Source organism: Lampetra fluviatilis, chromosome 16 (assembly GCF_964198595.1).
Source record: "Lampetra fluviatilis chromosome 16, kcLamFluv1.1, whole genome shotgun sequence".
Lineage (NCBI taxonomy): Eukaryota > Metazoa > Chordata > Hyperoartia > Petromyzontiformes > Petromyzontidae > Lampetra > Lampetra fluviatilis.
The window spans coordinates 11,935,521-11,950,971 of record NC_136290.1 but is presented as its reverse complement, the minus strand read 5'-3'; the positions used below and the strand labels follow the sequence as shown (position 1 = coordinate 11,950,971).

Below are 15,451 nucleotides of genomic sequence, written 5' to 3'. Positions count from 1 at the left end.
ACTCTTGTTTGACCATATTTCACCGCGCTGGTTGGTGTCGGTTGGTGAAGGCAACATATGGCAGCAGCGTGACAAAATCCATTGTTGTTCCGTACGTCTATGCTCCCGTGTCTATGTCTGTGCTCACAGCCTTTACAAACCTGTACTGAGCAGCAGGCCCGTCCATCCATAGGGGGGTGCGAGGCCTGGGGCAAATCCCACAGTGTGCCCCCCCCCTCCCCCCGACGCCTTTAAACTAAACCGGGACTGTTAATCTCACACCGTGACGTCTAAGCACGCGGCCCCCCAAAGTGCGGGGCCCGGGGCGGTGGCTCCGATTCACCGTTACCCTCGGGACGGCTCTGCACAGCGTGCGGGGGAGGCTCAGATTCCGCGGTGAATAGACAATAGGCCTGTGTACGTGTACTGCACGTTGTGGAGACACCGTCTCACCGTTGTCCAGGGCGCCACGGTGGCCAGATGTAAACCACCTCGCCTGGTTTTCAGGAGGTTGTAGGTTTGATCTCAATCTTGATGCTTAACTATATATTTGAAGTTTGCGTGTCTCTCTCTCTCCCCGTGGTCGCGTGGATTTTCCTCCGGGTCCTCCGGAGGATTTGGCTGCTGCTAAACATTTCCACGCGATAAGCCACTTTCGTTGAGCCATCATTTCCGATGGGCAGGTGGCTTCTGGCAAAAAAAAAAAGCGAATAGCTCGGTGGGCCTTACCTGGGTGAAATAAAAAAAATAGTTTAGTTTAGTCGAGTCCACGATTCCTGTGTCACGTATCCCCCTCCCCTCCCACTCCCCCCACTCCACCTGCCCATGACGGGGACCCGGGCAGGCGAGGTTGCGGGCTCGGCAGACGCGGTTTTGCCGGCCGTGGTGGCTCTGGCGTTGGTCGGCGCTCTGCTGTCGGCCTGCGTCTTCCTGCGACTCCGGCGTGCCAAACACCCCAGGTGAGGACGAGGGCCCGGGAGGAGACGCCACTGGAGTTAGCCATGGCTGGGAATCGAACTCGTGTTGCACTTTAAGTGAGACCAATATTCCAAACGCTGCACTGTCCACCCCCGGTGATTCTCGTGCTTAGCGCGAGCAATATTTATCATAAATATATCATTAAAAATAATACTTAGGTAAGAACTCAGTTGCTGCATTCATACAAATATATTTAATCTGAAACTGCATTTGTATGGAAATCACAGTTATTATTATAATTGCTTCGTGAAAACTGATTAGATTCGCGATGTAAAAACACACATCATGAATATTCTTCAATTCCCTCGATTTTATTGACGATAAGCTGTGATGTGTTTGTACTACGTGATGTGTTTATTAAATATAGTACTGACCTTTTGTTTGCTTGTCACCGTATCTGGCTATCTGTCCGCCTGTATCTCTCAGTGTTCCTCTCTGTCTGTCCGTCCATCTGCCCGTTGTGCCACCAAGTGCATTAATACTCCCCCCCCCCCCCCATCTTTTTCCAGGGGCTATGGCTCTGGCTCAGCAGTGACCTTATCTGTGGCCAACGGAGACGGGAAGCTACCCTTTACAAAGTGGGTGATGCCTCGTTTTTGACGCTGTTATGCAATTTGCGTGATGACACCACGAGCGGCGACCGATTGGTAAAGATGCGCTGTGAAGATGCGCTCAAGATGAATACAGTGATGTGCAAAAAGAAAAAAAAAGTCAAAATTTGACCGATCGAATTATGGTTGATGTGTTTGTTTGTTTGTTTGTTTTACTCTCCCGGCCACACACGTCCACAGCGGCGGTGACGCGGCCCAGGAGTAGCGCGTCCGCCCATTTCGTTGCAGGGGTTTCACGGTTCGAACTCCATTGGCCGCCCTGGTTATTACCGCAGTGTGTAGTTACCGTGGTGATGCTGCGCCCGTCCACTTCAAATTGGACGTTAAAGATTCCCCCCCCCCGCTCACCGTGACGGAGTTCGCAAGATCAGGCCATTGCGTGCCTGCGTCGGGGGTCCAAATTAGACAAGTTCTCCCGCAAAGTTCAACAAGATCAACTTGAACGACAATCTCTCCCAGAAATACTTTAGAAAGCAAAGCGTAACGCAAAACAAAACGGCTCTTGTAGATGCACACCTTGGCTGCGTGCCCTGGGCTGTCCAACACGAGTGTGATCCTCCGTTAATGACAACATATAATTGACAACGTTGCACGTTTACTGTGAGGAGTGTTTAGCATATCTCGTCCTCGTGACGTTCTTGCGGTGTGACTGCTGTTGTAACTTGATCTATGTCTACGTAATGTGCAGCAGAGGGCGGTGCGGAAAAATGCATTGTTGTGCTGTACTTCTACGCAGCCCAAATCTATGTTCTCCACCGCCACCAACACGCACTGACCAGCGTGGTGCAGTTTTACCCCCCCCCCCGCCACGATTCGAACGGCATGGGGTAAGCGCCGATCCAGCCGTGGAATGACCAACAGGGCCGTACGTGCGCATGCACATCATAGCTCGCAGCACATTGCGGGAGCCCGTACTACAGCTAGGCCACGAAACGTCGAGCATTGTGGGAGCTGGTCTTGTCAAACCACGAGACATAGAGCATTGTGGGAGCTGGTCTTGTCAAACCACGAGACATAGAGCATTGTGGGAGCTGGTCTTGTCAAACCACGAGACATAGAGCATTGTGGGAGCTGGTCTTGTCAAACCACGAAACATAGAGCATTGTGGGAGCTGGTCTTGTCAAACCACGAAACGTAGAGCATTGTGGGAGCTGGTCTTGTCAAACCACGAAACATAGAGCATTGTGGGAGCTGGTCTTGTCAAACCACGAGACATAGAGCATTGTGGGAGCTGGTCTTGTCAAACCACGAGACATAGAGCATTGTGGGAGCTGGTCTTGTCAAACCACGAGACATAGAGCATTGTGGGAGCTGGTCTTGTCAAACCACGATACGTAGAGCATTTTGGGAGCTGGTCTTGTCAAACCACGATACGTAGCGCATTGTGGGAGCTGGTCTTGTCAAGCCACGAGACATAGAGCATTGTGGGAGCTGGTCTTGTCAAACCACGAAACGTAGAGCATTGTGGGAGCTGGTCTTGTCAAGCCACGATACGTAGAGCATTGTGGGAGCTGGTCTTGTCAAACCACGAGACATAGAGCATTGTGGGAGCTGGTCTTGTCAAACCACGAGACATAGAGCATTGTGGGAGCTGGTCTTGTCAAGCCACGATACGTAGAGCATTGTGGGAGCTAGTCTTGTCAAGCCACGAGACATAGAGCATTGTGGGAGCTGGTCTTGTCAAACCACGAAACATAGAGCATTGTGGGAGCTGGTCTTGTCAAACCACGAGACATAGAGCATTGTGGGAGCTGGTCTTGTCAAACCACGAAACGTAGAGCATTGTGGGAGCTGGTCTTGTCAAGCCACGATACGTAGAGCATTGTGGGAGCTGGTCTTGTCAAGCCACGAGACATAGAGCATTGTGGGAGCTGGTCTTGTCAAACCACGAAACGTAGAGCATTGTGGGAGCTGGTCTTGTCAAACCACGAGACATAGAGCATTGTGGGAGCTGGTCTTGTCAAACCAATGGAGATCAGTGCCTCCGTGGGAATACAAAATCAACCAATGGATGCCGCTCAGTCCGAGCTGCGACTACCCAGTAAACTTGCAACGTTGGCATGCGCTTGGAACCATTGGACGAACGTTGGCCCGACGTTCCATGTTTACTTTGTTGACGGACTTCCAGATGTGAATTGGTAATGTGACACAATCAACTGCAAGCTATCGCATTGCCGTGGGTTCGTGTTTTGCTTTCACAGTAAACGACAGTCAACTCTCAATTATCAGTGGTGACGTGGGGTATGGATGGCCCCAGTAAAATAAACGCACGCGTAAAGCAAGGCGCTTACATACGGCCATAGAAGCATTGTTCTTGTTGACCGACTGACAATATGGGGTGAAGCAACAGAATGTGTCGTCCGTATGCATCGCTTCTTGAAGTAACCGGTTTCATTAGCAACACGTTTTTGGTCATGGGGGTGCCGAGTCATCGAACCTCGACGAGTGAGGAGCGGGTCTAGTAAATCTGACGGAGACGCTTGAAGGCCCGCGCCTCTTTAGCCCGGCTTCCGAGCGTCACTGCTCGTGGTTCCGCCTCGAGTCACGGACATTTACGCCTGCGAAATACTGGGCGTGTTACACATCATCATCATGAAACTGAAATACTGGGCGCATTACACATCATCATCATGAAACCGAAATACTGGGCGCGTTACACATCATCATCATGAAACCGAAATACTGCGCCTGTTACACATTGCATCACCATCAAACCAAAATACTGGGCGCGTTACACATCATCATTATCAAACCAAAATACTGTGCGCATTACACATCATCATCATCATCAAACCGAAATACTGGGCGCGTTACACATCATCATCATCAAACCAAAATACTGTGCGCATTACACATCATCATCATCATCAAACCAAAATACTGTGCGCATTACACATCATCATCATCATCAAACCGAAATACTGGGCGCGTTACACATCATCATCATCAAACCAAAATACTGTGCGCATTACACATCATCATCATCATCAAACCAAAATACTGTGCGCATTACACATCATCATCATCATCAAACCAAAATACTGTGCGCATTACACATCATCATCATCATCAAACCGAAATACTGTGCGCATTACACATCATCATCATCATCAAACCGAAATACTGTGCGCATTACACATCATCATCATCATCAAACCGAAATACTGCGCACGTTACATATTACATCATCATCATCAAACCAAAATGCTGCGCGTGTTACACATTGCATCATCATCAAACCAGGGTGAACGTAAAAGGCGTGGACAAGCGCGGATAGGGTGCACGGTGCCCAGATGTTAAAAATAGGCTAATTCCTCAGTGGGCTTTACCTGGTAAGATAAAACGTTTATATTTTATTTTCTATATTTTTTATCATTTTCTTGCCTTTTCTATACTTTGCACTCCTATCATGTTTTGTACTGTGAAAAAGAGCTTTATAGCTCATCCGATTCCTCCAGTATAAATAAATATTCTGATTCTGAATACCTCGCCTGGAATACAGGAGGTCGTGGGTTCAATTCCGACCCTGACGATGCCTGTATATTTTGCGTTTGCAATGTTTCTCTCCCCGTGGTCACGTGGCTTTTTTCCGGGACCTCTGGTTTCCCCCTCCACAATTATAATCAACATCACGCGTTTTAGAGTATTTGGCTGCTATACATTTCCACACGCTAAGCCACTTTGTTGAGCCATCATTTGTGGCCAGGTCGCCTTTGAAAAATAGCTATAGAGCTCAGTGGGCCTTACCTGGCAAAAATAAGAAAATAGAATAATTGTGCGCGGTTGTGCGTTGCTATAAACGTATCAGGAAACACGCGCGTCACAATTCCTTTCTATCGCTGTCTCTTTTTCGTTTATTCCACTCCCCCCCCCCCCCACAGAGGCAGGAGCTTTGGGAGGCGAAAAAAGCACAAGCAGTAAGTAGTGGCGGCGCGCGGATGAGACCTCGCCGAGACGCGAGACTTACATGACCGCACCATCGCCGACAATCTCTCTCAACGGCGTCAATTCTTAGGCGGGGAAGTCAGATTATTGCCGCTGCAAAGGAGCACCGTCCTCACTTCTCGCATCTACCGGAGTTACGCCCATCAGGGGGAGGCTACAGCCCTGTTGAGAAGTTATTATTGTTCTTGCGTTTCTTCTTCTTCTTTCGTATGGCTGATGTCGATGCAGACAGAGCAACAACTGCAATTTAACATGCAGGGGGTCTAAGCCGGTTAACCGCGTCAGGAGCAGTAGCGGAGTGTATCATCGCCGTGATGTCTCCTTCGTATTTGTGGATCGGGCATCGCGTCGTTCCACGCCCGCCCGTCCACGTGTGAGATGAGCGAGGTGCTTTTTTATTATTACGGAGACTTTCCCGACCAATATTCTCCATGAGAGGTTTTTTTTGGGTTAAATCGCGTAAATATACAAACGTGTCGTTAAAGCCGCCACCACCCGACACAGCCGATTAGGTTTGTCACGGAAACAGAACGTGCCAATTCGTTACTAGTACAGCAACACCGGTGTGTTGGAGAGTAAACCCACAACAATTACAATTTGAGTCGTCAAATAGTTTAACGACATATTTGTATTTGCGTGGTCTAGTACAAAAAAACCCCTCTATTATAGGGGCTTTTATTTTGAAATGTTTTGTGTTTTGTTAGAGGGGAGGGGTGGGGTGTTTTTTTAAATTCACCCCTTGGGCCTTCAAGACGGGGCACTTTAAACAGAGCACCGCACGCGCAAGGCTCAGAATCTAACCAGCTTTTGAGCCCGAATCGTGCTCGGATGGGCGACCACCACACATGCCAGGTGCTGTAGGTGTACAGCCTGCATGGTGGGCAGCAGATGGCAGCGCAACTACATTTCATTGTTTGACACCGCACTCCTCCGCTCCCACACAGAGGCGTAGCTAGGGGGGGGGGGGGGCCGGGGGGTACATGTGTCCCCGGGCGCCAAGGTAAAGGGGCGCCAAGATGAGGCTTACAACGTTACATTGTAACTTATTGCGGTGGGCGCGGCAGCCTGAAACTACTGCACAAATCTACACCTCAACCTAAAAGTTTATATATCCCGCCACACACAGCCTACATGTCATGTAATTACATTTTGGTATGTTATTAAACGGGGGGGGGGCGCCAATTTTATAGTTCGTCCCCGGGCGCAAAATATCCTAGCTACGCCACTGCTCCCACATCCACATGCAGGGAAACCACAGACTCGCCGATTTAACGGCTGGAGCTGTGGCGAATCTTGCGACCCGAGTTCTACGGCCGCCCGCCTTTACCGACCGGCATTAACCAGCGTAGTTGAGTGATGGTCAAGTAACCCCAACCCCCCCCCCCTCCCCCGTGGGGAAGCCCTCATCCAGCAGCGGATCGGCAGAAGGGGGCCGTGCACACGCGCGCACGGCACCGTGTGCGCTGCTCGTGGATGCGTTGTCTCACACCGTCTCTCCTTGCAGCCCAGTACCCATGTCCGAGTTCGGGCAGAACGTCCTCGCCATGTCTCGCGACTCGGGCTACAAGTTCACCGTGGAGTTTGAGGTGGGGGCCCCAGACACGGCTTCGTTTCTTTCTCACCAGTTGCCCCGCGGGCGGTCACCGCTAGACTGGAGGAGGAGGTGGCGGTGCACGACCACGAGTAGCCGAGCTCATAGCGAGAGAGCTGTTCGGGATTTTGGTGTGCGCTGGCTGCGGGAAAACATTTTCAGGGTTGCCGACCCAGACAGATCCTCCTTATAACTCTTCTATTGCTACTAGCATAGTTTATCTTCCGGTGATATTTACTGTAAACTAAACTTACTTTTGTTTTGTAACCAGGTAAGGCCCCCTGAGATATACAGTTATTTTTCAGTGATGACTTGGACACAAATAATAGCTCAACAAAGTGGCTTATCACGTGGAAATCTTTCGCAGCCAAATAATCTGAACGCATGTTTCTAAATGTGGAGGGGAAAATCCACAAAACCACGTGGCGAATATGCAAACTCCAAATATACAGCAGCAGGCGTCACGGTTGGGATGAAACCCACGACCTCCTGTATACCAGGCGAGGGAGTTAACAGCTCGCTGATTCCTTCACCCATGACGAGGACTTGGTCTACACGACTGTTTCGTTACATCCACAGCGTGTCCAGCCGTCACGCTGCAGGTCACAACAACACACACTCACTCACCCACTCATCCACCCACCCATCTACCCCACTCACTCACCACACTGCAGGCCACGATACTTATCTTGCTGCTTCTTCCCTTGCTGCTTCTTCCCTCACGGTGCTCCACTTTGGAATTCCCTCCCATCGTCTGTTCCCCCCCCCCCCCAAAAAAAAAAATATCTTACCACAATAAGCCCGATCAGTTCAAGAAACGCGTTCAGCTCTTTATCCGTTACAGCTTTAAAAAGGTGCCGTTTGTTGCTGGCCGCTTGGCGTGTCTTGGCCTTCGCACCCGTGCTGAGCGACCGGCGACAGCGAGAGAGAAAGAAACAATAACAACGCCACCTCCACGTGTCCCCAGCTGAATGAAGCCCTGGGGGCACAGCAGACGTTCGCTGCTCTGTGTTATTGACATAATCGCCCCGATTGGGCAAGCAGACCCCATCGTGTCAGCCACCCGCTGGCAGGAAAATTGTGTACCCAGAGGCCAGACAGGTCCCGCACCCCCCAACCCCCCAGTTAACCTTGCCGCGAAGCTGTTGAGAGCCAGCAAGGGCAACTGTCCACCCACAAACCAGAGCTCCCAGACCGTGAGTCATTCGTCCAGTCGCCAATTAAAAAACAATCCCACCCGCCCAGTACGAATAATAAACAAGGTTATAATAGACACATTGATATCGTGGCCGTTATCATACGGGGTGGGGTGGCTGGTGGCAGTGGTGACGCTCGCGCCTCACGCCAGGAAGGGCCTGGGTTCGATTACGGCCACGGGCAACTTTCTGTGTGGAGTTTGTTAGTTCTCGCTCTGTCCTGCAGGAGTTTCCCCAGGGTTCTCTGGTTTCCTCCCACAGCAAACTTCCACCCCCCCCCCCCCCCAATAATCTAACTGGTTTTGACTTAACATGCCAATGCTGAGAAATAACCTTCAAATGATTAAAGTTGGATTACATTTTCATACAGATCACACTCAAATATTATTATTCATGCAGGATTCAATCTTTTACCACACTTCCTCTTCTCACAAGTCTGACGTATACGTATTTCAGATGCTATCATACTTCACGCAAATATTAATCGAGCAGCATTGAACCATTTACGGGCGGTCAATCATTTACATCTCTCGCAAAAACTCTACGCAAGTCGTAAGCGACCATTGCCCTTTAGCCCGCGGAGTGAACGAGACCGGACAAAAGAGACGACCACGAACAATACACAACGCGACGGAGACCCAAGAGAATACATCTTAATTTTTTTACTTAAAACTGAGTATCCAATCCGAATAGTGAAACCCGCAACGGTGGCTCGGCGAAGCGTTTACACTCTTGCTCCGGGATCAGGTGACCTGTGTTACAACAACAGCTCTCCGCCCACGTCACGACTGGACAACCTCGTGGGGGGCAGTGGCTTTGCCCTCCGCCACACCTGCCCCCCCTCTCCAGAGACCCCCCGCCCGGCCATGGGGAACGCACACACGTGCGTGTGTGTGCGTGTGTGTGCGCGCGAGGGTTTTGCAAACACAAAGAGTGGTGGGAGCAGTGGTTGTCGCACCTGCGCTACGAACCTGGTTCCCCCAATACATTCCGAGGGCCCGCTGCTAGTAGGTACGGCAAGTGATGTTTGAGCCTGTGTCTGGGAATCTCCTAGGCCGACTCAGCCTCAAATAAGTACCTGGTGTGGTGTGTAAATATCGGCACTCGCGAGAGAGAGGACGTTCGCCCGGCTATGAATGGTGCTGGCCACACCACCTTGTCGTGTGGCGTTCCCAGCCTTAACAGGTGCTCGCAAACAGAACTTACCCCGAGTATCTATAAAGAGGGCACCTCTAAAGTTGAGGTGTATTTGGTTAACCGGGTGAGAACTCACAGAGACGAGGATAGTCTCACAAGCGAGAGTGACCTGGCTCACCAACATGACAAAAGCGAAACAAGTTCAAGCAATTTCGATTTAAAGCTTTCGTGACTGCAGGGATTCATCTTCTTGGTCCTTTCGGTAAAGTCACGTAGAAGGTAAGTAATCAAATAATAAGAATAAAACATAATAAAATAATTCAGTTTTAGTTTTATTATTTTATTACTTCCCTTCTACGTGACTTTACCGAAAGAACCAAGAAGATGAAGTTCAAGCAAGCACAGCAGTGAAGCGAAGTCGTAGCAAAATACAAACAGCCATAACCCATTTAAAACGTAACGTTGAATAATGAATTCTCTGCAGCGCACACGGTGACTCGGGCACATTATTTCGAGACTGACCAGTCTACAATTACAGTCAAGTCACAGAACAACACCGCACGGGAAACGGGTGACGAATGGCGCTAATAATCTCTGCGTGTGGATTCCGCAGGAGCTGCGGTTGATCGGAGCGGAGTTTTCGCACGAAGCCGCGGACCATTTGGCCAATCGGGGCAAAAATCGCTACACCAACATCCTGCCGTGTGAGTCGCTCGCGCACGAGGCGTGCCGAGAGACGCCGATTCGCCCGTCGTGTCTGCGAGGCCGATAAAATAATATCGTGAGAGTTGTTTTTATTTCATCTTGATTTGACGCTTTCGTGACTGCAGGAATCCATACCCTTTGGTTCTTTCGGTAAAGTCACGTAGGTATAAAATAAAATAAATCATTATTTTATTTTGTTATTCTTTTTTACAATGTATACAGCGCCGTAACATGGCAGGGATGCCGAACAAATGACGATGACACTACACGCGACATAACCTCGCTCTATTTAAGACCGTAAACAGGAAGACTTATTAACAATTCTGGAAAATCGCCTGATGAAGCTGGTTGTAATCACCGGCGACAAGTCACAGTACTCAAATTGTTAACGTTGTGGGTTTACTCTCAAACACACCAATCAAGGTTGGAATCGAACCCACTACGCTTGCAAACCAGGCGAGGTCGTTAACATCTCACCACCGTGGTGCCATTGACAAATGAACCTTATGGCGGGGCCCTGGGGTTCCGAATAAACGGAAGTCGAAATCGTAATAAATTGATTTACTTTTGGCGACTCCGTCCCACCGCGCACATAAACGCCGCGACCCACCAGAAATCAATCCTCTCGTTCTTCACCAAGCACCCGTCGTGGCCAAAATTGCCGTAGTCATAAACAAAACTTTGAAACGTTGATGAGCGCATCGTGTAGAGCTCGTCGAGAGGATAAGATCGCCGCGTCGTTCGCCTTCAACAGACGTGAAATGACGTCGCAACGCAGTTTATGCGAGATCCGGGGGCTTGTGGGACCCCGGGGTCCCGCCAAAACGTTCAAATGTGTTGAGTGTTTAGTTACTTGTGCTCGCAGCAGCAGCGTCACCGAGTAACCCGTTTAATTTTAGACCTCGAGACGACCCTTTGAGTGACCCTGGCCGCCGCTGTCACCTGCAGATGACTTCAGCCGCGTCATCCTGTCCAGCATCGAGGGCGAGGAGGGGTCCGACTACATCAACGCCAACTACATCCCCGTAGGTGCCACGCAGCCTCTCGGCTATCGAGTGCGCAGGCGGTGCAACCGCACACCGGGGCCCACGGGCGGGGTCGGAGGAGCCCTGATGCCGGCCGACGAAGAGAGGAGACATTGGACAGGGGAGGGGGGGTCCCGGGGGGGGGGTCCCGTTGTATTACTTGCACCGGGACCCATTCCAAACACGCGAGGCCAGGCCATTGGCTCGGCTGATGCTTTATTTGAATACCAGGATGACGGACAGGATTGATGTGACACTTGCGTGACACTCACCTGACCCTCTTCAGACATCGCCCCAGCATTCACCTGAGCCGGAGTAAACGATATCTGGAGGCACACACACCACACACCGCACACCGCATCACACACACCGCACACCGCATCAAACACACTACACACCGCATCCCGCACACAGCACACCGCATCACACACCACGCACCGCATCACACACACCGCACACCGCATCACACACCGCACACCGCATCAAACACACTACACACCGCATCACGCACACAGCACACCGCATCACACACCACACACCGCATCACACACACCGCACACCGCATCACACACACCGCACAACACATCACGCACACCGTACAACACATCACGGACGCCGCGTGCTGCCCCCCAGGGCCACCGCTCTCCCAAGGAGTACATCGCGGCGCAGGGCCCCCTGCCCAGCACGTGCGACGACTTCTGGCGCATGGTGTGGGAGCAGGACACGCGCGTCGTCGTGATGCTCACGCAGTGCGTGGAGAGAGGACGGGTGAGCCCACGCGCGGGACACGGCACACGAGACACTCTCGCTCGCTCGCTCACGGGTGATCACACGCAGGGTGCTAGACACTCGTGGCGCTCAATCGCTTGCCCATTTGTCCCGTCGCCTGAGCGTTCATTCTCTCGATCGTTCGTTCGCGAACGAACTGGCCAGGAGGCATCGCAGCGCGGCAGCAAACGACGATCGCAATGAGGCGGATTTGCACAACGAGCGTCCCTGCGGGTCGGCTCATGTCCGTGGCTCCGCCCGCAGATCAAGTGCGAGCACTACTGGCCGTTCGACGAGGAGGTGGTGGACTACCGCGGCTTCGTCGTGCACCGCATCTCCGAGTCGGCGCTCGCCGAGTGGACCGTGCGCGAGTTCCAGATCGGTCGGGTACGTTGCAGCCGATGCCCTCCCTCGCACGCGGCGGTGGTGGTGGTGGTGGTGATGCTTGCGACGGTGGTGGTGGTGGTGCTGGTGGAGGTGATATATATGATGGTAATGGTGGTGGTGATGACCGTTGGTGGTGGTGGCGATCATGGCAATTAGGATGGTTGGTTACGTACGGTGCAAAAGAAGTTCAACGTACATATAGTACGTACATGATGGTGGTGATGGTCGTCAATTTGGTGGTGGTGGCGGCGGTGATGGTAGCGACCATGATGGTGGTGTTGGTGGTGAATAATGTGGTGGTTCTGATTGCGGCAGTGGCAATGGCGATGAACGATAATCACGCCGACGGCAGCAGCAGCAGCAGCAGTAGCGACAACAGCGACGGCTTTGGACGTGGCGACGTTGACATTGATCAATGACGACGGACGGGACGAGTGCGCTAACGAACGACGATTGTGCGTCGGCAGGACGGGGAGACGCGCGTGGTGCGGCAGTTCCACTACACGGCGTGGCCCGACCACGACGTGCCGAGCGAGAGCTGCACGCGCCGCGTGCTCGAGTTCGTGCGCACCGTGCGCTGCCACGTGACGCCGGGCTCAGCACCCATCGTCGTTCACTGCAGGTACCCGCGCCGCGCTCGCTCGAATCGATCGATCGCTCGCGCTGCGAACTTTTTTTTCCGTTTTATTTACAGGGTGTTTCAAAATTGATGGACCCAATTTCAAAGCAGTATATTTCACGATGGCAACATGTTCCAATTGCACAAAAAGTGACAAACGGTTTAATGAGTTCAATCTAGATTTGAAGTTTTTTCGTGGCTGCAGGGATACATATTCTTTGGTTCTTTCGGTAAAGTCACGTACCCTCCTACCTCTCCCCTCTCATCTCACTATATTCCCCTCCACGCACTCTCCTACCTCTCCCCTCTCATCTCACTCTACTCCCCTCCACGCACTCTCCTACCTCTCATCTCACTCTACTCACCTCCACGCACTCTCCTACCTCTCCCCTCTCATTTCACTCTACTCCCCTCCACGCACTCTCCTACCTCTCATCTCACTCTACTCCCCTCCACGCACTCTCCTACCTATCCACTTTCATCTCCCTCTATTACCCTACACTCTCACTACTCCAGCAACAGACAACTTTTATTGAAGCCCCCAGTCAACCATCACTCGGTGGGAGGTCGCCCCTTCTCCTGTGCTGCCTTCATGATCACAGACTTCATATCATTCGAGGTGATTTGGTCTTAACAGGTGTTGCCATCTCTCTACCACCCTGAATGTTGGATTTTTATATTGTTTACCTCTTCAAAGTTTCATCCAAATATTATTTTAATCGCCCCGTATTGATCTTGTTGATCGCTCCGTGCCGATCGCTCCATGTCGACCTCGCTGCATTTGATCTCTTTGTGTTGACCGCTCCGCTTTGACCGCTCCATGTTGACCGCTCCGTGTTGACCACTCCATGTTGACCGTTCCTTGTTGATCGCTGCGTATTGATCTCGTCGTATTGACCATTCCATATTGACCACTCTATGTTGAACCGCTCCGCGCTGATCGCTCCACGTTGACCACTCCGTGTTGACCGTTCCTTGTTGATCGCTGCGTATTGATCTCGTCGTGTTGACCATTCCATATTGACCACTCTATGTTGAACCGCTCCGCGTTGATCGCTCCACGTTGACCACTCCGTGTTGACCGTTCCTTGTTGATCGCTGCGTATTGATCTCGTCGTGTTGACCACTCCATATTGAACACTCCATGTTGAACCGCTCCGCGTTGACCGCTCCACATTGACCACTCCATGTTGATCGCTTCGTGTTGACCACCCCGCATTGACCACCCTGCATCGACCACTCCATGGTGACCGCCTCGTGTCGACTGCTCCGCATCGACCACTCCATTTTTACCGCCCCGTGTTAACCGCTCCATGTTGCCCATCCTTGTGTTGACCATCGCTTCTCGACCACCGTCGCAGCGCGGGCGTGGGTCGCACGGGGACGTTCATTGCCCTGGATCGGCTCATCCAGCACCTGCAGGAGCTCGACTTTGTGGACATTCTGGGCCTGGTGGCCGAGCTGCGACTCCACCGCGCGAGCATGGTGCAGACAGAGGCAAGGCACCCGCAGTAGCATCACCACCGTCACTGTCGCTAGCGTCTTCACGGTACGGCGCACGCACCATCGCAGCAGCCATCGGTGCCATCGGCAACGTCATCTTCGTCGTTGTCCTCATTGCCATGCCGTCGTCGTCACTGTTATCTTTGTCGTCTTCAATCTTAATTTTGGAGCTTTCGTGACTGCAGGAATTATTCTTTGTTTTTTTCGGTAAAGTCACGTATAAAGATAAAATAATAAATTAAATAATAGCATACGACGTTTCGATTGCAACACAAGCAATCATCATCAGGTATAGTGAAATAGCGACATAAAATCTAACCAGAAAACTATAGACAGACATATAAGCAGACAGATATCACCAAGATACATAGCGAGAGCAACACAGGTACAGAGAGGGGTGATCGTCTCTGTGGGGTGGCCTTAAATAGATAGAGGGGGGCGGAGGCAGAGAGAGGGAGGGGGTTAGAGAAAAAATTTACATGTCACTGAGTACGAAGGCTTAGAGGGAGAAAGAACACACTAAATTAAATAACTTAGCAAAGTATCGAAATGTTACGTAAAACGACACAGAGAGTCGGTCAACACACAATTAACGCATAGCCTGGTCGATTACGTATTTCAAAGATTGCTAAGTTAGAATTTAAGTGTGAAAATTCCAAAGAAAGACAAAAAAAACAAGAGGAACGGAGACACACAGACAGAGCAGAACCTAAGAACGACAAAAAACGAGTGTAGACAGAAAAAATTACACTAAATATACAGGCAGAGAGAGAACAAAAATAATTTTTTATTTTATCTTTATACGTGACTTTACCGAAAAAACCAAAGAATAATTCCTGCAGTCACGAAAGCTCCAAAATTAAGATTGAACCACTTCTACGGGGAAGTTCCAAGTTTACCTTTTTCTCTCTCTCTGGGTTTTTTTCTCTCTCTCTGCCTGTATATTTAGTGTAAAATTTTCTGTCTACACTCGTTTTTTGTCGTTCTTAGGTTCTGCTCTGTCTGTG

The 15,451-nt window shown here is 51.0% G+C and overlaps 1 protein-coding gene across 1 annotated transcript in view; it reads left to right on the top strand.

The window, feature by feature from the left end:
- LOC144936542 (receptor-type tyrosine-protein phosphatase O-like) overlaps positions 1-15,451 on the top strand; it is a 36,853-nt gene that overhangs the window by 18,606 nt on the left and 2,796 nt on the right. The window contains exons 3-12 of the mRNA XM_078863734.1: positions 824-938; positions 1,467-1,535; positions 5,450-5,485; positions 7,018-7,099; positions 10,051-10,141; positions 11,091-11,167; positions 11,801-11,935; positions 12,200-12,322; positions 12,790-12,944; positions 14,303-14,438. Coding sequence (XP_078719860.1) covers positions 824-938; positions 1,467-1,535; positions 5,450-5,485; positions 7,018-7,099; positions 10,051-10,141; positions 11,091-11,167; positions 11,801-11,935; positions 12,200-12,322; positions 12,790-12,944; positions 14,303-14,438 — 1,019 coding nt within the window. The remainder of the gene's footprint in view (positions 1-823; positions 939-1,466; positions 1,536-5,449; positions 5,486-7,017; positions 7,100-10,050; positions 10,142-11,090; positions 11,168-11,800; positions 11,936-12,199; positions 12,323-12,789; positions 12,945-14,302; positions 14,439-15,451) is intronic.